This window comes from Triturus cristatus, chromosome 4_2 (assembly GCF_964204655.1).
Source record: "Triturus cristatus chromosome 4_2, aTriCri1.1, whole genome shotgun sequence".
Taxonomy (NCBI): domain Eukaryota; kingdom Metazoa; phylum Chordata; class Amphibia; order Caudata; family Salamandridae; genus Triturus; species Triturus cristatus.
Window position 1 is genome coordinate 253236392 of NC_140586.1, and position 22212 is coordinate 253258603.

General features: G+C 45.6%; 1 protein-coding gene and 1 long non-coding RNA gene across 2 annotated transcripts in view; one reads left to right on the forward strand and one right to left on the reverse strand.

Moving 5' to 3' along the window:
- The window catches only part of VAMP4 (vesicle associated membrane protein 4), a 131816-nt gene that overhangs the window by 44177 nt on the left and 65427 nt on the right, over nt 1-22212 (reverse strand). Inside the window, exon 6 of the mRNA XM_085601442.1 lies at nt 11513-11613. Within this exon, the coding sequence (XP_085457568.1) occupies nt 11513-11613 (101 nt within the window). The remainder of the gene's footprint in view (nt 1-11512; nt 11614-22212) is intronic.
- LOC146833585 (uncharacterized) lies at nt 3035-9674 on the forward strand. Its single transcript, XR_014960601.1, has 3 exons — nt 3035-3804; nt 6022-6142; nt 6800-9674. It is a non-coding gene; the product is annotated as an uncharacterized LOC146833585 (long non-coding RNA).

Here is a 22212-nt window from a genome sequence, read left to right on the forward strand (position 1 = left end):
GGCCCAACAACATTACAGAAACAGCACTCGTCAACACCACAGATGACATGCACTTCATCCTAAACAGAGAAGATACAGCAGTCCTCATCCTCCTGGACCTCCGCAGCATCTGACATGGTCTCGCACCCCATCTTCAGACGCTTATACAAGATAGGCATCCAAGGACCCTTTCTACACTGGACTGAGACGCTGGCCTGGCATATGCTCCACTAGTTATAGTGGGCACCTTGCACCAGACCAAACAACCCTTATTGATGAGAAGTTTAAAGACAGCCTTTATTGAAAGCTATCCTAGTGGTAGCTATGGAGAACAGCCTTCAGGCTAAGACTTGAAGGATTGTAAAGCAGCTTGGTTTATCAGATTATAACTTCTTGAATTACTAAATGAAAGGAGAACCACACAAGGTATATATAAAATATATGTATTTATTTTTAAACACTCACTACTAATCTCTTTATGAGATTAGAGTCCAAGATACACAATAATACAGTTCCAAAATGACAGTAAATAGCACAATATACAATGGGCCCTAGGGGCGGACCAAACCATACATTAAGAAAGTGGTATAAGAACCACGACTTGACTGGACACAGTGCCTAGAGCACATAGAATCGCTAGGACCCCAAGGAACCACCCAAGGTAGTAACACAGGAGACCCACGGGGGGGCGTGTACAGTGTGAACACAGCCGCGAGCCCCGTACTATTCTATGGGAAAGTCGCGGTTGGAATTTTAGAAGTTAAGGACACTTAAGAGAGGCCTTTGAGCAAACCCTCTTTAGACTTGGGGGGGGTTCTAGGGCCAGCACCCACGGGAGCACCGGAGTACTCGAGTTACCTCACCCAGGGAAGCCCGGTGCATAGGTGTCAAATGGTGTCTGGAATCGTCGATTTCAATGGCGATCTGCTGCAAAGTGCTGCAGCCGGGAAGGAGAAAAGTGTCCGGTGTGATCCAAGCCTGGATCGAAGATCAGAAGAACCTGAAAGCAGAGGGGACAGAGTCTGGGTCACTTGCCAGTGACCACAGGCACGACAGACAAATGCCCACAGATGTAGGGTGTTTCAGGTGCGAAGAGGTGAAGCTGGACTCTGCAGCCACGAGGACCAGGAGGTGTCGACGACAACCAGGAGCTGATTTCGAGCTGTCCCACAAAGGATGTCAAGTGCTGCGGTGTCAGTGCCTGGAATGGATCCAACAAGCCTTGGCAGCAGCAACCCACGCAGGAAGAGAAAAGATGCTTCGGTGCGGACCAGCAAGGTCCTGGGGACTCCCCAAGCGATGGAGTCAGGGCACGTCTGGAGCAACCAGGTAAGCCCAATTAGAAGTAAACTTGCCTTCACAGGGACCCACCAGTCGACTGACTAGGGATCGAGACGGGACCTCGAGAGAAAATGCAAAGGACCAGCTCACGAAACACTCGTGGAGTGTAAGCGGGCAATCTTCGGTGCAAATGCTGCTCGGGGTCAGGGCTACAAGTAACCCAAAGCTCAGCTGTAGGAGTCGTTGGAAGCTGATGCTTCTACAAATGGTCGCGTTGTTCAGGGGTTCGGGTTGCACGGTCTTCCACAAGGGACACAGGCCTCAGAATTGCTGAGTGCACAGATCGACCTCAGACCATGGAAACCCACCTCCTGTGTTGCAAAATTCTTCAGAGTCCGGCGGGAGCTTCGGAGATGCAAACCGGACAGATGAGTCTTTGGTGCCTGCCTTGCAGGGAAGTAACTCCTTTACTCCAAGGGAGATTCTTCAGTCATCTAGTTCAATATTGATCGTCGAAGTTCCAGGATTCAATATCAGAATTTTGTTCAGGTGTAATCTAAAGTCCAGTTGCCAGGGGTTCCCATCTTATACCCAAGGAAGGGGTGGGACAAACTGTAGGGACCCACCTATGGGAGGGTCAGGAAAGAGGGGTGGCTACACCCATTTCCTTTGTCCAGTTTCGCACCAGAGCATAGGCTGGTAGCCCCTGCAACCGGCTTGAGCTGGACTATCCACAGGGACACCAAATGTGCCCCCAGTGAAGACTTCAAAGCACTCTTGAGTGCACCCACCCAGCCCCAATACACTAAAGCCTGTCTAGGAGGTGGTGACACCTCCCTGTGACCGGAAACCTATTGTCCAGGTCTCGCCTTCCGGAGTTACATCCAGCAGCAGAAGGGCAGACTCGTGTCTGTGGCTGGCAGCATCCTTTTTGTGATTCCAGGGCTCTGTTAGCTGGTACTGGGTATACCGGTGCTGTCATTTCTCTCCCTCTAGAAGGGTGGGATCATACCCCCAAACCAGTTACTGGTGTGGGGGTATGATTCCAAGGTGTTTGACACCAAACACGACATGTTTCAATGCAGCCATTCCAAAGTTGGCATTTACTGTTTGGTTATAATGCACTTAAGAGTATATGTCTGGCTGCATCACAAACCACCCCAGAATAAAGGTTCCGAAAGCTGCAGAGGGGCTCTGCTCATGCATGGGCACCCTCTCACATGAAACCCAGCACCCTGCCTTCAAGATTGTTAAAGCCTGCCATATAGGTGACTGATAGGTTTACATGTGCAGTGATATGGAGAGATAGTGAACCTATATCTTATTAAGGGGTGCATGCACCACCTTACCCAGGCTGCAGTAGCAGACCTGCGGTGTCATTTTGGAAGGCTTCCCACGGATGGCATAATACATGATGCAGCCCCTGGTAGGCCTCTGGGGTACCTATGCCCTGGGTACATAGTATACCATATACTAGGGACTTATAATGGTACCCCAGAATCAAATCTGGAGTGTACCTAAAGTACTGGTAATTAATTTAAAGGGGAAAGCAGATAGGCTAGGGTCCTGAATAGCAGGATCCCAGCCAAACTAAGTCACAAACCAGCAAAACACCAGGAAAAAGGTGGGGGCAACTATGCAGTCAGATTCCACCTTCCTACACCGACTCCTGCTTAACAGATAGAACAAAAGCGGTCTAGCCTGGTTCTTGCTCCTTGGAAGCCAGGAAACTCATCAGTGGAGTGCTGTACTGCCCGATTTTCCCGGCCTTCCCGTGTTAAGGGAGGCCTAATGTGACTTCAGTCTCTTTCCATTCAAGTCTAAGGGTTAGAGTAGTGTATAGAGCCTATTTATTAGGCACTTCAACATGATCCTGTGTTCTTCCCCATAGATCAGGGTTTGCATACATATCCTAGGGGATAGATTCGTTAGCATTAGGGGTAATATGTTCTGTAGTAAGGGTATCTAATGGAGCTGTGCTGCATTCAGGCCTGGTAGGCCTTAAACGGGAGAGACTCCATCTTTCCTCCTGCTCTAGCAGCTTGGGAAGTTTCTAGGTCATAGGCAGTGTTTTAGTTAGGAGGTGTTATTCGCTTGGAGAGAACCGGTTCAGGCCGGCCCTTATCGAAGGATTGTATTCTCCTTCATGCTGAAGACACTACAACAGGCCGGCCGGCTGGGAACGTGTCCTTGGCACGGGGAGGTACAGGAATTTGGTGGGCGGCAGGTTTCGAGCTGGAAATTTCCATGAGAGAATGCACATCTATATTAGTGAAAGTCTGAGGCAGACACTGGCACTTGCTTCTAGACCATAGGCGGCATCTGGCCGTTAGCAGTAAAGCTACTACTTATTCCAGGGAAGACAGATGATGAACCTGAATCTAAAGAGGAGAGATTAGCTGATGAGGAGGAGGTTCCAGTGACTCGGAGGAAAAAGAGAAGGGAGTAAATCTGTGACTGCAGAGGTGTGACTTCCAGGCGAAGCCAAGGCGCAGACGGGAAGGGAACCTAGATGACCTTTGAGTACAGGCTGAATATAACCAGGTGACGTTAACCCTTTACTATTAGAGTATACAACTTAACCTTTTACTTTCCTTGCAGGTTGTCTATATATATATAATGTATTCTGCGAATGTGCATGTGGCATTTAAATAAAGTATTTAGCTTGTTGTACGTTAGCATGTGTTGTGTACTTTTGTATAGGAGGATAGCCTATTCCTTAGTCAGAATTGCCTTAAAATGAACAGAGGTTAATCCTGGTCAGGTAAGTGGTAACTGGATGAGGGGGAAAAACAAGCCCCTCGAACTAAGAGAACAGGTTGTGCTCAACTAATAGTCTTTGTGTGATCGGATATATAGTAATCCCAATTCCCCTGTCGTGAACCACGGTAATAATAGGATGAGCTCGTGCTAAGGCTGCCATGTAGGTAGGAGATTCTGGACCTGACTGACTTAGGTCGCGAGACTTTGTGTGTCGCTGCCTAATAGGTAGGTAGGAGATTCTGGACCTGACTGAGGTCGCGAGACTTTGTGTGTCGCTGCCTAATAGGTAGGTAGGAGATTCTGGACCTGACTGAGGTCGCGAGACTTTGTGTGTCGCTGCCTAATAGGTAGGTAGGAGATTCTGGACCTGACTGAGGTCGCGAGACTTTGTGTGTCGCTGCCTAATAGGTAGGTAGGAGATTCTGGACCTGACTGAGGTCGCGAGACTTTGTGTGTCGCTGCCTAATAGGTAGGTAGGAGATTCTGGACCTGACTGAGGTCGCGAGACTTTGTGTGTCGCTGCCTAATAGGTAGGTAGGAGATTCTGGACCTGACTGAGGTCGCGAGACTTTGTGTGTCGCTGCCTAATAGGTAGGTAGGAGATTCTGGACCTGACTGAGGTCGCGAGACTTTGTGTGTCGCGACCTAATAGGTAGGTAGGAGATTCTGGACCTGACTGAGGTCGCAAGATATAAATATATATAATAGGAATTCCCTGTCCTTAGGTGGTACATATATATGTGGTTATTTAGGTGTAAAAAGGCCCTAGGGAGGGGGTAACGTTCTGGTTTGGGTTAAAAAGGCTCTGTGGAGCAGGTTCTATCAGGAGGAAAAACCAAAGCAGAACATTTGGCGTCGTGAACCGTTTACGTATTCTGTGTGCGTTGTGTTGTCCCGTGTTTGCTGCTGGCGTGTGCGTGACTTTGTTTGTATGTTCTTTGTGATATACTGGTGTGTCTAGCCTTTCTTCTTCTTTCTTTTCTTTCTCTTCTTCTCTCTTTTTCGCGATCTGTTTTAAACACTGTATATATGCTTTTAAGTTGCCCATTGATATTCCCGGCTGGGATTCACTGCCTTATGAAGCCTTAGCCCGTGAGTGGGCTGAGTACTTGGAAGCAGACTGTTACACATCACTTGATTTATTTGAATGGGGGCAGACGGTATGATGTGCTGGCTCGTGAAGTGAGCTCATTGTGCTGATTTTGAATTGGTATGTGTATGTTTCAGCGTGTCTTGTAAAGGGTGCTTATAAATAGCTTGCTACGTGAGGCAGAGAGGGCTGGATCCCTTTCAAGTGTTAGTTAAGGAATGCATATCTACTGTTTTCAGTTGTAAAGTGCATGTAAGATCTCAAACCATGGCTCTGAAACGTGGGACTCCCTTGAAATTCCAGTCTCCGTAGTTGCAAGGAAGGGTGTTATTCAGCAGGTGATTGATGGCATTTTGGAGTGAGACAGCGGTGTTATTTTCATGTGTTGGTTACCATGCATTACACATGTGGGCATTTGCAATGAGAACGTAGTAAGTTGAACACAGAGCTGGTTGATGCCCAGTTTGCTAATATATCTTTGACGACTAAATTAAACGTGTACTAGGCTGTGAAGTTGTTCACTTTGCCTTGCCAGAATGATTCAGGTGTGATAAGTGTAACAGAGAATGCTGGCAGGCTGTGAGCTACACAGGCGGTTTTAATTAATTCCTCTAGGGAGCTTTCTCAGCCTGCATGGAATGTGCATAAAAGTAAACAGACTAATGTTGTAAGCTTCTCGATCACCGGTTGCGGACATAAATTACACATGACTCTGTATGATATATTTTGCTTTAAAAGATGATTGCAACAATGTGATTTTGGATGTGCACAGCTGATTGTGTACAATAAGTCTGATATGTGGTCTCTTCATTAACATGTACAGTTATTTCGTAAGGTGCTTCTAGAGCAATGTGCCCTTTTTAGTTACAGGAAAGTGCAGGGAATTAATAGGTCCCTTTTAATTTCAGATGCTGGGCACATATTGTGCTTTTGCGCCCCAACAAATACTGAACAAAGCTGGGTTAGAGGCTATGTGATTTGCCTATGGGAGAGCATTTTCAGATTAAGACATGTGCAGTCTTGCTGGAGGTAAGGAGTGGTTACAGCTATTTTTCCTCTCAGACCTGTAAAATAGCTGTTCTGGAAGTGGGTCATTTCACAGCGTCTTTCAGATTGCTGTTTGGGAGTCTTGCAGTGAGATCATCCAGCAACGCTGGGCAGGGCTCAGGCTTTCTGTGAAGTCCGAGAAGGAATTCCTACGGGAGGGGTCATCTCATCTCAGCTCCTCTCCTCCGTAGGTAGGGACAGCTTCCTGGGCATAACTGTCTGGGAGGCTTGCACAGGCGCAGGCCCCCCCCCCATGAGCAGAGTCGCAGACAGTCCAAGTAAGTTGGCAGGCGTGCAGTTCTCTCCGACCTTGAAGGAGATAAGGTGTGAGCTACAGACAGCCGGAGAAGTCTCTGCTTGTTATCTTTGGCAAGAGGCCATTTAGAGTCCGCGGAGATTTGTGAAGGGGGGCTGCCCCTGTGAGGGGTGCAGTGAGAGAAGTCAGAGAAGGAGACTGCCCCAGCCCTTCTTGCTGTGTATTGAAACAGAGGGATTTTATCAAGACTTTAGAGGCTAAAGTGTTAGTAGTATTATTACACGATTCCCCAGAGCTGGAGGAGACCTATATAGACAGAAATTAAAATATTGTACTTTTGAAAATGTTCTTTGCAAGAAAAGTGATTCTTGTTTCTTTTTCAGATTCGCCCAGTTCTCCGCGTGTGAGTGGGACTCCCTTCTCCCGTGTGAGTGGGGCCCTCCCTCTCCCCTCCCCTTCCCTTCCCCCCCCAAGCCTGGAGTAATACGAGACGGTGGCGGCTGATGCCGGTGGCTATCCAGACTGCATGGGGTCCTCCCTTATCAAGAAGATACAGCTGCTGATGTGTACCGGAGAGCATGATGGCCTGCTTCTTTCCAAGCGACATGGGATCGTCGAAGTATGGAACTGTTTCCTTCACGTGCGGCCAACGTTGTTTGCATGAAGGCGGTGTGTTTTTTTTTTCATACTGCAGGACTGTTTTTTTTTTTTTTTATTAGGGATGGAGATCAATAGAGACGCTTTGCAGCACTCAGAGTAGATATTTTCTGAGTTAGTGAACAGTAATAACTTGTAGCTGTTGCTACTATATCTGAGTTTGACAGTGGAGTCTCCAGTTTAATCATTAGAAGCATTAGGAGCGTTCAAAAGCTTGATTGATTTATTTTCTGTATCCATTCCACATGTATCCGGATGTCTATGAGCTATTTTTAGCTGCACCTGAATTATGGCTACTACATGTGTTTGGAGAATGCGAACTTTATTTGCTCTACAGTGATTATCACGTACCTTTGATGAGTTTTTTGCTGCTTTTCAAGTCATGCTTTGTTTTGAACTATGTATTTTTGTGTAGCAGCTTCACAACATGAGTTGCTGTTTCAACATGTGCTTTTTAGTAGTTGTGACTTTTAATTTAGACATGTGGTTTTCAATGGTTTTTGCTTTTAAATACGATATGCAGTACTTTAATGATCATTTTGCTTTTCGGTTCTGTAATACAGTTGCCATTTGCTAGATTTTGTTTTTGATATATGTGAATGGTGATGATCGAGGGTCATGGGGTGCAATGTTGTGAATCAGCCACTTGTGGTCTGACACTCTATGGTGACCCTCAACCACCACCATTCTGTACTGACCTAAGTGTGTTCTGCCTTTTAGTGAAATAGTCTTTCCAAGAATAGAAGGTATGGTATGTTGAGGTGCAGTCTTGTGGGTGGTGGTGCACACATGTGCTCAATGTTGTATACTGAGGGATTTAGCGTATAATGTTATTTGGGTTAGGTGAATTATGATTTTGACCTATTGGCTTTGACGTGGTCTAATGTGATTCTGCCTTTTGACTCTACCTTGCTTCAAATTTCTCTGTGGGTGTAAAGTTGTGTGGATGAAAATTATTGGTGTTTCTGCTTTGGCAGTCTATAATGCCAAATCTATTTAGAAAATGGCCTGCTGGATGGTCAAATCTATTAATCATACTTCTACAGTCTTATCCGACTTACTATTAGACGCCCAGGGTGAACGTAGAGCCATTTTGCAAAATAGAGCAGCCATTGATTATCTTTTGCTTAAACATGGACACGATTGTTAGGTATTCTGATTATTATCGGCATTTTGATTTCTATCTGTTGCTTTATTCACGTGTATTCCTTCAATGCTTCAATTCTGCACATTTGGTACTAGACATAGATCAGTTCGTTTTGTTTATAATAGACTGAAGTCAAGGGTGGAATGTACTGCTCGATTTTCCCGGCCTTCCGGTGTTGCAGGGCAATCCATATGACTTCAGTCTCTTTCCATCCGAGTCTAAGGACTGGAGTAGTGTATAGAGCCTATTTATTAGGCACTTCAACATGATCCTGTGTTCTTCCCCATAGATCAGGGTTTGCATACATATCCTAGGGGATAGATTCGTTAGCATTAGGGGTAATATGCCCTATAGTGAGGGTATTTCATGGAGCTGAATTCAGGCCTGGTAGGCCTTAAACGGGAGAGATATTATTCACTTCGACATGATCCTGTGTCCTTCTCCATAGATCAGGGTTTGCATACATATCCTAGGGGATAGATTCGTTAGCCTTGAGAATAACTTGCCCTATAGTGAGGGTATTTCATAGAGCTGTGTTGAATTCAGGCCTGGTAGGCCTTAAACGGGAAAGATATTATTCCTCCACCGATGTTAGTCATGTTTATTGAATGTATAATAGACTGAAGTCAAGGGTGGAATGTACTGCCCGATTTTCCCGGCCTTCCCGTGTTAAGGGAGGCCTAATGTGACTTCAGTCTCTTTCCATTCAAGTCTAAGGGTTAGAGTAGTGTATAGAGCCTATTTATTAGGCACTTCAACATGATCCTGTGTTCTTCCCCATAGATCAGGGTTTGCATACATATCCTAGGGGATAGATTCGTTAGCATTAGGGGTAATATGTTCTGTAGTAAGGGTATCTAATGGAGCTGTGCTGCATTCAGGCCTGGTAGGCCTTAAACGGGAGAGACTCCATCTTTCCTCCTGCTCTAGCAGCTTGGGAAGTTTCTAGGTCATAGGCAGTGTTTTAGTTAGGAGGTGTTATTCGCTTGGAGAGAACCGGTTCAGGCCGGCCCTTATCGAAGGATTGTATTCTCCTTCATGCTGAAGACACTACAACAGGCCGGCCGGCTGGGAACGGGTCCTTGGCACGGGGAGGTACAGGAATTTGGTGGGCGGCAGGTTTCGAGCTGGAAATTTCCATGAGAGAATGCACATCTATATTAGTGAAAGTCTGAGGCAGACACTGGCACTTGCTTCTAGACCATAGGCGGCATCTGGCCGTTAGCAGTAAAGCTACTACTTATTCCAGGGAAGACAGATGATGAACCTGAATCTAAAGAGGAGAGATTAGCTGATGAGGAGGAGGTTCCAGTGACTCGGAGGAAAAAGAGAAGGGAGTAAATCTGTGACTGCAGAGGTGTGACTTCCAGGCGAAGCCAAGGCGCAGACGGGAAGGGAACCTAGATGACCTTTGAGTACAGGCTGAATATAACCAGGTGACGTTAACCCTTTACTATTAGAGTATACAACTTAACCTTTTACTTTCCTTGCAGGTTGTCTATATATATATAATGTATTCTGCGAATGTGCATGTGGCATTTAAATAAAGTATTTAGCTTGTTGTACGTTAGCATGTGTTGTGTACTTTTGTATAGGAGGATAGCCTATTCCTTAGTCAGAATTGCCTTAAAATGAACAGAGGTTAATCCTGGTCAGGTAAGTGGTAACTGGATGAGGGGGAAAAACAAGCCCCTCGAACTAAGAGAACAGGTTGTGCTCAACTAATAGTCTTTGTGTGATCGGATATATAGTAATCCCAATTCCCCTGTCGTGAACCACGGTAATAATAGGATGAGCTCGTGCTAAGGCTGCCATGTAGGTAGGAGATTCTGGACCTGACTGACTTAGGTCGCGAGACTTTGTGTGTCGCTGCCTAATAGGTAGGTAGGAGATTCTGGACCCGACTGAGGTCGCGAGACTTTGTGTGTCGCTGCCTAATAGGTAGGTAGGAGATTCTGGACCTGACTGAGGTCGCGAGACTTTGTGTGTCGCTGCCTAATAGGTAGGTAGGAGATTCTGGACCTGACTGAGGTCGCGAGACTTTGTGTGTCGCTGCCTAATAGGTAGGTAGGAGATTCTGGACCTGACTGAGGTCGCGAGACTTTGTGTGTCGCTGCCTAATAGGTAGGTAGGAGATTCTGGACCTGACTGAGGTCGCGAGACTTTGTGTGTCGCTGCCTAATAGGTAGGTAGGAGATTCTGGACCTGACTGAGGTCGCGAGACTTTGTGTGTCGCGACCTAATAGGTAGGTAGGAGATTCTGGACCTGACTGAGGTCGCAAGATATAAATATATATAATAGGAATTCCCTGTCCTTAGGTGGTACATATATATGTGGTTATTTAGGTGTAAAAAGGCCCTAGGGAGGGGGTAACGTTCTGGTTTGGGTTAAAAAGGCTCTGTGGAGCAGGTTCTATCAGGAGGAAAAACCAAAGCAGAACAAGTGCCTGAAGATTCGTCCCTCTTTCTCACCCTCTTCAATGCATACATGACCTACTCTGTCCAACTTAATCTGCGCACACATCAACATCCTCTTCTATGGCGATGACACACAACTCATACTCTCTCCTTGACAAGTCCCTCGCCAGAAGAAACAAGTTCACTGCCTTAAATGACCAAAGTGGCTACCTGGATGAAAGCCAACTGTCTGAAGCTCAACACTGACAAGATAGAAGTAGTGATCTCCAACAAGACCACCACACTTCAGGGAGCTCCACTAGCCCCTTCAACAAAAACGCGCTCACTGCAATCTCCTCATTCATACATTAAAGACATTACACAATTTAGGCCCCCCACATAAACATCCGCACCTCCTTCCATCAACCACCCAGACACCTCTACAGGACTCCTGCTCGCACACATTCCTTGAACAAGATCTGGAGAGTGGGTCTTTTCTTACATTACTCCTAACAGCGGGAACAACCTCTCACTTCACATCAGAGAATTTGCTTCGGTCGGAAGGAAGGAAGGAACCCCACCCCCCACCCAACCTCCTCCTCCTCCTCTTACGGCTCATCTAAACAACATTAACATTGTCATTAGAGTTTATTATTCTTTATATTTATATTGTTTGCTCTACTAGATCCCTCTTGTGATGTCACAACAGAGAAATCACTTGCCTAATTTACACTACAAATAAAATGGCACTTTATACCATGAAGAAGCAGCACACAAGTATTTGTAAACATAGAACCACGAAAGAGTCTTTGAAAATTAGGACACCACCATCAAAACCCTGAGATGATAAAGGCTCCGCTTATGTCATCAAGGAAGCAGATCTCTCATCCCTCACCAGATTTGTCCTGCAGTTCATCAAGCCGCTCTCCTCGCTCGATCACCTTGGTGATATTCTCTTGCATGACATCGATGACTTCGTCCACCTGGTTCTGGACACTGGCAAGAAGAACACAAAGACAATTACAAAGAAGCGTGCAAAGGCAGTTCCGCAGCAGACATACCATAGAGACAAGAAAAAGTAATCAAGCCCCTAGTGGGAAGGGTGGAAAGTTGGTCAGGATAAGAAGATGCTTGAACCAGTGGGCTCTAAATGCTCGGTCCATGGAAATGCAAATGCTCAAAATTACACTTTAAGGGGGATGGATGATCATGTAACCGCATAGTGGCATCTCTGAATTGGATGCCACCCTTTCAGACATTAGCTCGTTGGGCTCCCAGATTTACATAGCAGCAACCATTTGTGGGCTCAATCATTTCTAGGCGTCAACGGTTTTAAACTTTTGGGCTTAGGCTACTTCATTTGACAATTCGGTTTATGTATCATACTACAGAACAACCAATACAGAGGTGCATTTTGTGGCAGTGACATCACAGAGTGATGCACACAATGGGGGAGACTAGTACTGAAGGTGTGTTTTTCATAAAATTATTGTGGTGGCATCATCACTGCCATAAGAATGGCTGGATCATAGCCGACATGTAACATTTAGGGATGTGGTGAGGCTACGAGCCATCTTTATCACCCATTTACTACGTTTCTATAATAAAATCTATACAAGCAAAAGTAAAGTTTACAATAAGAAAATTTCACAAGTCATAGACTCAGATCAGTTACAGGCAGACTGCACTACATATGAAATGCATTACTTACCTGTAACTGCAGTTATCCAGTATTGGTATCTTTCATAGATTCAGATGCCTGAATCATTCCCCATCATCGGGATGGGAGTCCCCGGCACATAAATAAAGTAATGTCCCATTAGACATAGAGTAATAGGCCAAAGGCCTCACATTAGTAACATAACTTGGTCCTTTTATAATAAGGACCAAACTCTAGAGAGCAACCAATCAGCCGCCACCACCCTCTGGAACCTTCCTGGAAGGAGCTCTAGTCCCTCAGATTTTTGTAAGCACAGTGCTATATAGAGGAACAACTAAGAGTACTAGGTGAGCCCTTCCAAGGGAGGCGGGTGGGTTGCATGTGAATCTATGAAAGATACCAATACTAGATAACTGCAGTTACAAGTAAGTAACGCATTTCTTATCCAGTATTAGGGTACCTTTCATAGATTCATATGCCTGAATCAGAGTAGAAAGCAATGATCAGCATATTTCCTTTTGCATAAAGAACATGAACCACTGGTTAACAAATACATACATATCTATGTATATACAAATGCATACATTACAACATTAAAAAGCAAAGCAATAAGTTGCAAGTGTAGCAAAAGGTATAATAGTGATAAGGAAATGTGCGTGTAAAAATAAGGGAAAGGTTGGTGGGAAAGAAGGAAGGCTCACCTTTATCGAAATAGATGGCGCAACACCGCCTGTCCCACTGCAGCATCCTTCGTGAGTTCTGTATCCAAACAGTAATATTTGGTAAATGTATGTGGCGTCTTCCATGTTGCAGCTCTGCAAATCTCCTTGATGGGCACACCTGCAAACAGTTCCGTAGAAGTAGAGACTGCCCTAATGGAATGGGCACGTATCCGTGATTGTAAAGGCTGACCAGCCTGCTGGTGTCAGAAGACAATAGCACCAGAGATCCATCTGGAAATGCTTTGCTTTGTGAGAGGGGAACCCTTCCTAGGTAAGCTGTAGGCTACAAAAAGTTGGTTGGATTTGCGGAAAGTTTTTGCTCTGTCAAGGTAGAATTTAAGGCAGCATTTTAAATCCAGAGAATGTAGAGCTCATTCTGCTGCTGTTTGAGGATTTGGAAAGAAAGTTTAAGACAATAGGCTAATTTAGGTGGAAATCCGATGGTACTTTCGGAATAAATTTTGGATTAGTCCAAAGAATTACCCTGTAATTTTAATTTGTAGAAAGGGATCTTGTATCGTGAAAGCGTGAAGGTCACTAACTCGCCTTGCGTATGCAAGGCCTAAAAGGAGCGCAGTCTTCCAAGATAAGAACTTGAGGTCAGCTCTGTGTATCGGCTCAAAAAGGTGCTTCATCAGCTGAGCAAGTACTGCGTTTAGTTGCCATGTTGGAGGCGGCGATTTTACAGGAGGGAAAGTCCGAAACAGACCTTTGAGAAACTGTTTTATTAATCAGTTTGACCAGAGAAAAGGCCCAGTATAAGATCTCCTGAAACGGGATATTGCTGCCAGGTGAACTTTGATGGAAGCGTGGGCAAGGCCCGAAGTAGCCAAATGAAGGAGATATGGTAGTATCTCTTCTGGAGAAGACGTGAAAGGATGCACCTTAGCCGACCTGCACCAGATACAGAATATCTTCCATTTAAAGGAATAAGTCCTGTTTGTGCTATCTGCTCGAGCGCGGGATAGGACAGCCCTGCATTCCGGAGGAATGTTAAAATCTTGAAACTCGTGGAACTCCGGAGCCAGGCCGATAATTTGAGAGATGCTGGGTCCGGGTGCTGGACTTGTCCCTGGTTCATTGTGAGGAGGGATGGAAACAGCGGCAATGGAATTGGTGTTTGCAGGAGGAGATGAAGCTCCATGAACCAATGTTGGCGAGGCCATGCTGGGGCTATTAGAATCAGCGTGCAAGGTCCTGCCTTCATCTTCCTGAGGATCCTTGGGATCAGTGGAATCGGAAGAAAGGCGTAGGTGAATACGCCGAACCATGCTATTGAAAATGCATTCCCCAGCGATCCCTGTTGGGGATGCCAGCTTGTGAAGTGTTGGCATTTGGCGTTTTGCCACGTGGCGAAGAGATCCAACGGGAGTTTGCCCAACAGAGAGAAGATGCGGTCTAGAGTGTGTTGGTTTAACTCCCACTCGTGGCAGGTGGTCTGCATTCAGCTCAATGAATCTGCCAACGCATTGTCTTTTCCTGGAACGTACTCCGCTTGTAGAGAAACTTTGTTCCGAAGTGACCTGGTCCAGATTTATTGCGATTCTTGAGTGTGAGAGCGAACGAGTCCCTCCCTGCTTGTTCTGGTAGTGCATTATTGTAGTATTGTCTGTCAGGACAAGCACTTGTGCACCTTTTATTCTGGGAAGGAATGCCAGGAGGGCTAGGTAGACAGCTCTGAGTTCTAGGAGGTTTATGTGTAGTCTCTGCTCGGGAGGCGACCACTTCCCGCTGATCCGCAGCTCCTGCAGGAAGGCTCCCCAACCTTCTAGAGACGCATCCGTGGTTATAACCTGTGGAGATGCTGGAGTCATGAAAGATAGGCCTCGAGACAGATTGTGTGGCTGAATCCACCAGTTGAGAGCGGCGACCATCTGAGGAGTCACCTGTATGGTGTCGTCGATGATTCCGCGGACTTGAATCCATTGTGCGGAGAGAACCTCTTGAAGAGGTCGCATGCGGAGATGACCGTATGGAACCAGGAGGATACAGGAAGACATTCTGAGGAGGGATTTGAAGAGGCACACTGAAAGAGACTCTTGTGTGCACGAGTTCTGCCAATCATAGGAGTCTTTGTTGCCGCTCCTGCGATGGATACACTTTTTTCAGGACCGTATCTAGGACAGCTCCCAGAAAGGTTATCCGCTGAGAAGGCTGTAAAACTGACTTGTCCGGATTGAGGGTAAGACCCAATCTTCTGAAAAGCCGTAGACAGGCTTTGGAAGACCTTCTCGCGCGGTCGAGAGAGGGTGCTTTGACGAGCCTGTCGTCGAGATATGGAAAGATTTGGTGATGCTGTTGCCTGAGAAATGCAGCCACTGGCGAAAGGCATTTGGTGAAGATGCGTGGGGCTGACTTGAGCCCGAAAGGCACGACCCAGAATTGGTAAGGTCTGCCCGCTACAGTGAACCTCAGAAACTTTTTGTGCCTTCTGTGGATTGGAATATGAAAGTAGGCATCCTGGAGGTCCAAGGACGCCATGTAGTCGTTCACATTAAGAAGTTGTAGGACTTCTTGGATAGTGACCATGCAAAATGATTGTTTCTTCAAGTATTTGTTTCTTCAAGTATTTGTTTAGACTTATCAAATCTAGGATTGGTCTCCATTTCTTTTCCTTATGTCGCACCAAGAAGAACCTGGAGTAAAAACCTTGCCCTCTTTGATGGACAGGTACCCGTTCTATAGCACCCTTCTGGAGCATCGCTGATATTTCCATGAATAAGGAGGTGCAGATGCTAGTGATTCATAGGTTGAGGGGGTGTTGGCGGTGGGGTTTGGACGAATTCCAGGGAATGTCCGAACTGCACCAGTTGAACCAAACGATCTGTCGTGATTTGACTCCAATTGTGAAGATAATGGGAAATTTTTCCTCCCACTCTGGAAGGTGGAAAAGAAACAGAGATTGGCGGTAGAGAGAAGTCATTGACGTCGCGCGGAATCCTTCTGCCGTTCGGCTTTTCCACAAAAAGACGAATTGTTGTATGAAGTCTGCGCTTGCTGCCTCTGCTGAAACTGCGGCCTGTATTGGTTAGAGGAGGAATATGAAGACCTATATTGTTGGTAGCCTCCTCTAGTAGAGTATTGTCCTCTACCCCTTGAGCCACAAAAATTGGTGTTCCTATATTGAAGGGTACCCAGGGCTCTGGCCGTATCTGTGTCTTTTTTAATACCTTGGAGGGCCTCAACAATATGGGTACCAAAAAGGAGTTGTCCGTCATAAGGCATATCAAGGATTTTGGTTTGAATTTCAGGTCGGAATGATGTTGCCTTAAGCCACCCCTGGCGCCGCAGAACTGCCGCCCCAGCCAGTTGGCGGAAACCAGTTGATGCGATGTCCATAGCACCGTCTAGGATTTCAGAAGCCGACCTTTCGGCTTCCAGAAGCAGCTTTTTTGCTTCGTCTTTAGAGTCTTGCAGCAAGGATTCCAAATATGGTGCAATATCTGACCACATTTGTCTGTTGTAACGTCCCAATAGTCCCAGTGAGTTGGATGCTCGTACTGTAAGCGCCGACATAGTGGAAAACCATTTCCCCGAGATTGTCCAAGCGCCTGCCCTCTTTATCCGGAGGAGCTGAAAGTGGGGCAGAAGGATTTTTTGATCTGCGTTGCGCTGCCCGAGTAATTACTGAATCAGGTTTTGGATGCCCAATGAGACCGGCTGGAGCGTCGTCTGGAGCCCTGTATTTGTCCAATCGTGGCAGAACTGGAGGAACTGTAGAGGGATTTTGCATGATCTTGATGCCTTGATCCCAAATGTAGTCTATGATGGGCATAGACCTAACAGACTTTTTAAAAGGTTCCTTGAAATCGTAAAGGAAACAGTCTTGGTGGCGAGACGGCATTGGTAGTTTGAATCATTGGACGGCTCTCTCCAGGAGATTATGGAAACCTCCTATATCCTCCGGAAGAGAGACCGCCTGAGGAGGTAAAGGCAATGTGGGAAGAGGGATGACGTAGTCGTACCATTCGTCATGGTGAGGCTGCGCATCTTGAAGCTCCCTCTTCCTGACCGTCATCCTCATCGTCCGTAGATGGAAGGGGTGGCACCGGCACCTCAACAGGAATAGGAGGTGGAGGTGGGACGTGCACTCTCTGTGGCGGTGAGAACGCTGGAGCAGGAGACGGCACAGAGGTAGGAAACCTCTTTTTGTAGTCAGAGATCATAAATTGCAGGTCAGAGACCAAAGCTGAAGGAAGACAAACCATCTGCGGTTGTCGCTGAGGAGTGTCCTCATGATAATAGTCCTGATCATCCATGTTCTGATAGTCATAATCAGAATCTTCCTGATACTTAACATTAAGTTCGGAGGGACTTCTTGCAGCCCTAAACATGTGGTCATCCGAATCCTATTCCTCATCTAACAGGTGCGAGGGTGGCAAAGGCTGAACCCTACTGGGTGACGCAAGAGAAGGCGACAGCCTCTGTTTCGTAATTTTATTTTGAAAATCTGCACTTTTTGGTCCTGACGTAGGTGTCGTCGACGAGGCCGTCGTAAGTATCGTCGACGAAGGTGACAGAAGCTACCATCGACGAGGGACTTTGTCGAAGCGGTCTTCGACAGGATGGGCGTCGACGGTATATCCATCATCGACGATGATGCACTCGTCGTCGAGCGAGTAGTCGATGCTGCAGTCGACGCGGTCGTCGATTTCTTGACAGTCGACATCAAAGGGATACGTGCCATCGACGAAGACGTCGTCGACGAAAGAAACACCGACGAGACTGATAACGTTGAACTCGTCGGCGGCGACAAAGTCACTCCAATGGCAATCTGTGGAGATGTCGTCGTCGTCAATGCCATCGTCGACGAGGTGGTCGTCGACGGGGCAGAGGAAGGCTTTTTGAAAGTGTGCTTCACCCTCGGCGGTGGAGTTAGAGGGTCTGGAGCTGGCTTCTTCGACCCTGGAAGGGGAGAAGATTCTTTTGCAGGCAAATCTTTAAGCTTTGGAGCCTCTGAAGAATGTTTTTGCGTCTTCTTTTGAGGTTGCTGCATAGAAGGACCAGGAGTAACTTCAGGGCCTTTTCTGAGGCGTTTTTGAAGAAGATTTTGATGACGTTTCATTCCCCTCAGAGGACAAGGGGTCTTCTTTGTCCTTAAGTCTCTGCAGCCAAGTCAAAAGCCTTCCCTCATGATCTTTTAAAGTTTGTAGAAAACGTCCTACATACCTTACAGTCCTTAGGAGAATGATCTGGATAAAGACAGTAAAGGCAGTCCTTGTGTTGGTCATCGACGTGCAATCTCTTCTTTTTGCAAGTCTTACAGGGTCTAAAAAGGCCTTTTTTAGGGGTATCCGACATGAAGAGACTCCACTCAGAGAAATACCCAAAGAAAATACCTTAAATCCAAAGACATTGAAAGAACCTGAGCACAGCTCAGTGGAGACTCCCTTAGCACAACGTGCGGTAGAAAATCTGAGGGACTAGAGCTCCTTCCAGGAAGGTTCCAGAGGGTGGTGGCGGCTGATTGGTTGCTCTCTAGAGTTTGGTCCTTATTACAAAAGGACCAGGATATGTTACTAATGTGAGGCCTTTGGCCTATTACTCTGCATGTCTAATGGGACATTACTTTATTTATGTACCGGGGACTCCCATCCCGATGACGGGGAATGATTCAGGCATTTGAATCTATGAAAGATACCATAATACTGGATAACGAACAGTCGCTTTGTCACAGAAATTGCATACGTAAAGTTGAGATGCAAAATTGCCCAAACGAAGAGCTTTCAACAACACAGTTGATACAGTTCTGCTTCTTTTACCCATCTAGTTGTTCCTCATCTGTGAATACTATTGAGTAGACTGGATTGGGCACACCTGCTTTCCTCAGTTTGCCCATCTGTTTTTTCCTTGGTCAAGCATGGGTTGCAGTAGCTTATCAGCATCAAGCGCATGCACTAACATAACTCTTCTTAATGACAAAGGGCCTGGGTCGGCCTTCGTTAAAGGATGGACAGCGCTCATGTGACAACACGGACACACGTTTAATAATTATACACCAGGCTTGAGGAATAAGGACTAACACTTTGAGATGGAGAGGACCGCAAAAAAACAGCCATCGTCTTTTGCGAACGTCACAAAAGGTGATGGCCTGTAAGTCTGGACACCTATTCACAAACCTCTATGATAATGATAATTTTGGTTCCCTGTCACTGCAAAATCAGTTTTGGATCATGTTAATAAGGTATGTCTACATAAGGTGTCCACTCCCCACTACAATAATGTAAACAGTTTACAATTAGTGTAAGTGTGGAACATAAGCGGTCATACAATAAGTAAGTTTAAAAGTATTTAGTAAGCATGTCTTCAAATAGCAAAAGTTGCTTTTATGGATTTATTCATGGACATGATACTGAAGTTACAGCTTGCAGTTCTGCTTTGGTGCTTGAATCCCACGTAACTAGTAGCTGGCAAGCTTGGGGCTTTTTCAAGGTATATTAAGTACATGTGAATACTTTGAGTGGACATAACAGTGTAGGAGATCATTCCGAACTATAGATATATACTCACAAGTGCCTTAGGACAGGGAGATCACAACGACGTGAGAACTTTAAAATAAGGAGCAAGATAGAGTATTTCCAACATAATACTTGCCTTCCAAAAGCCCCAACATTGTCAGCTACTCTGCACTGGATGCTGTTAAATACGCCCCTCCGTCAGCCTTCTTCTGAACTACTTACAGTAAATCCCTTATGTAACAGTGCTTTGCAGCATATGCACTGGCCATTGATCAGATGCAACTAAGCGGACACCAAGTTACTCTTTTTTTTTTTTCTGCCAAGATCTGGAATAAAAAATTTCAACATATTAAATTGTTGTGCAATCGATTAGGGAACCTAGGTCTCTTTGTTCTGTGTGCATAGTCAGAACGAGGTGGCAACTCTATACTAGCCAATGGGGGACTAAAATTTACATAGGAGACTGCAACACCGCATATATGTGCTAGCCCAAAATAGTTTGCAATACAAGTGGAAACAAACTGCGTTTCATTCTTGCTTATAAAGGCAAACGGACAAATCATGTGCTAATTAAACGGTGTATTGATTATATTGAGCTGCGTGTCAAACTAATGAATATACAAGCTTCTGATCTTTTGGATAAGAGCATGGTTAATTGGTATGCAAGTGCAAAAGTCACCGGTTGATGCCATAGTCAAACATGAATGTCAATAAAACGCTGAAATTGTTATATAAAAAAAAAGAATTAAAAAAAAAAAAAAAGTGTGGGGTCCTAAAGTGTTTTTTATACAGGTGCCACTGGAAGGTATAAAAACTGCCAGGTTTTGATTTCACCTTGTGCCTTTCTTCTACCATCCTACACTTTCTAGCTCCATCTCACACTAAAGATTCTTTCATTCCCGGTTTCTCAGTTTGTCAAGGTTTCCCTATTATTATGGTCGTATCCTTTTTACATCGAGACTAACAGCGCGCATGCTCCGAGAGGCAAGGTGGATTCAGTACATGGGCTTCAAGCCAGCCCATTGCTTGTTCCGGGTGCCTTACCAAATTACTTACTTTTGAATGATAAATAGTGCCCATTTGTCATTCCTTTTAGTCTGTCCTTCCCTCCCATTGCGACTGGCATTGTTACAGGGTCCATTTCCCTTCTGTCCATCTCAGTTCATTTTGTGCACTATTTATTTTTTTGATTGCCTGCCTCATGTTCTGGAAATGTTGCAAATGCGAGCAGTGGGCCAGTGTTACTGGTTTCCCCTCCCATCCACCGTTTCATCAGGTGTTCTCTTCGCACCTTAGCTTTCACTAATGATCTACAGTGTCTGGGTCACTGAAGATCCAGTTGAGCAGTCACAAAGTTAGAATGTTAGAGATATGAATACTCGCTAGCTGCCTTTCACCCAATCTTTTGGTTTTAGCATTAATTAGGTTTCACTATTTCGGAGCTCTGTTGCCCCGTTTTTGTAAATGGGCTGTAAATCTTGTTCTTTGGCAGCTGTCTATGTTACCAGTGGTAATTCCTCCTAAGTCCTTTACACAGTGCTTCTCTGGTCCCAGTGTTAATTCCCCATTCTTAGTCCTCTAGGCAGTGCTGCAGCTGCTTCTCTGGTCCCAGCGGTGATTCCTCATTTTTAGTTCTCAAGGCAGAACTGCGTCTCTGTTCATACATCCACTACATTCCAAACCAAAACACACAGATAAGACATTGCTGTTTACAGCAAATGCGAAACCTATTGCATTGCAAATGCGTTTTTCCTTTTTTTTACCTCTCTCTTGCTTGGAGTCAGTCTGATGATCAGGAGTTCTAGTCCCCAAAAAAGAGCTCCGGTACCCATCAGCAAAAATTAAGTTCAAACGTGAAAAACAAAGCTAACTACCAGTTACCCTGTAGGATTCTGGAGTTCTGAATCCAGCAGTGCTTACTTCTGAAAGCACATTCCATGAATACTTACCTAGACCCTGGCGTGCAGCAGCCCAGCTTCCATCCAGAAATGCATTTTATGGCCATAGCGTGGCACTAAATAAAACGAGAAATGTATACTCCGACACAACAGTTCGTATGCTTCATTTTTATGGGCGCATATGTTAAGGAAACATCTGTGCAATCAATTACAGTTGCGCTTACGTTTCCATGAATGTCAAGAGTCAAAGGTCGCCTGTCAGGAAGACCCTTGTGGATACGGTCTCAGGGACTACCAGAGTGTAAAACTAATGGATGTATGCTCAGCATGGCTAGCTGCTGCAGAACCCTTAGACAAGCTTTCATTGGTCACGGAGCTACACGCAGCACACGTTAGGGAGCATGTTTAAAGGCTACATTCCTTGGGAAAACAATTCTGTAATATATTCAACCACGAACATCTCTTCTCCCACCCCCGCAAAGAAAGGTATTACCCCACCTTGAGGCTTAAAAACCAAAGGCATGAGACCACTGGGAAAAAACACCCACCACAGATGGTAACACAATCTGTGGAGGTCAGAAACGCTTGACCTTGGTCCAAAGGCACCTAGCGTGTACTTAGTAAAGCTTCCCTCGAAGATTTCTGCATGAGCAAACAAAATCTAATAAAAATTACTCCAAACCCTGTAGACCACACAAACAGACGTGAAGGTACGTTAAACAATAACACGTGCTTGAAGACCAACTAAAACAGTAGCACAAAGGAGCCTGTCATTTGTGACAGTACCGGACTCTCCACTCCAGTGTCTCCTGCCATCTCCAACAGGAGACTAGAACCTCACAGTTGATAAATATGAG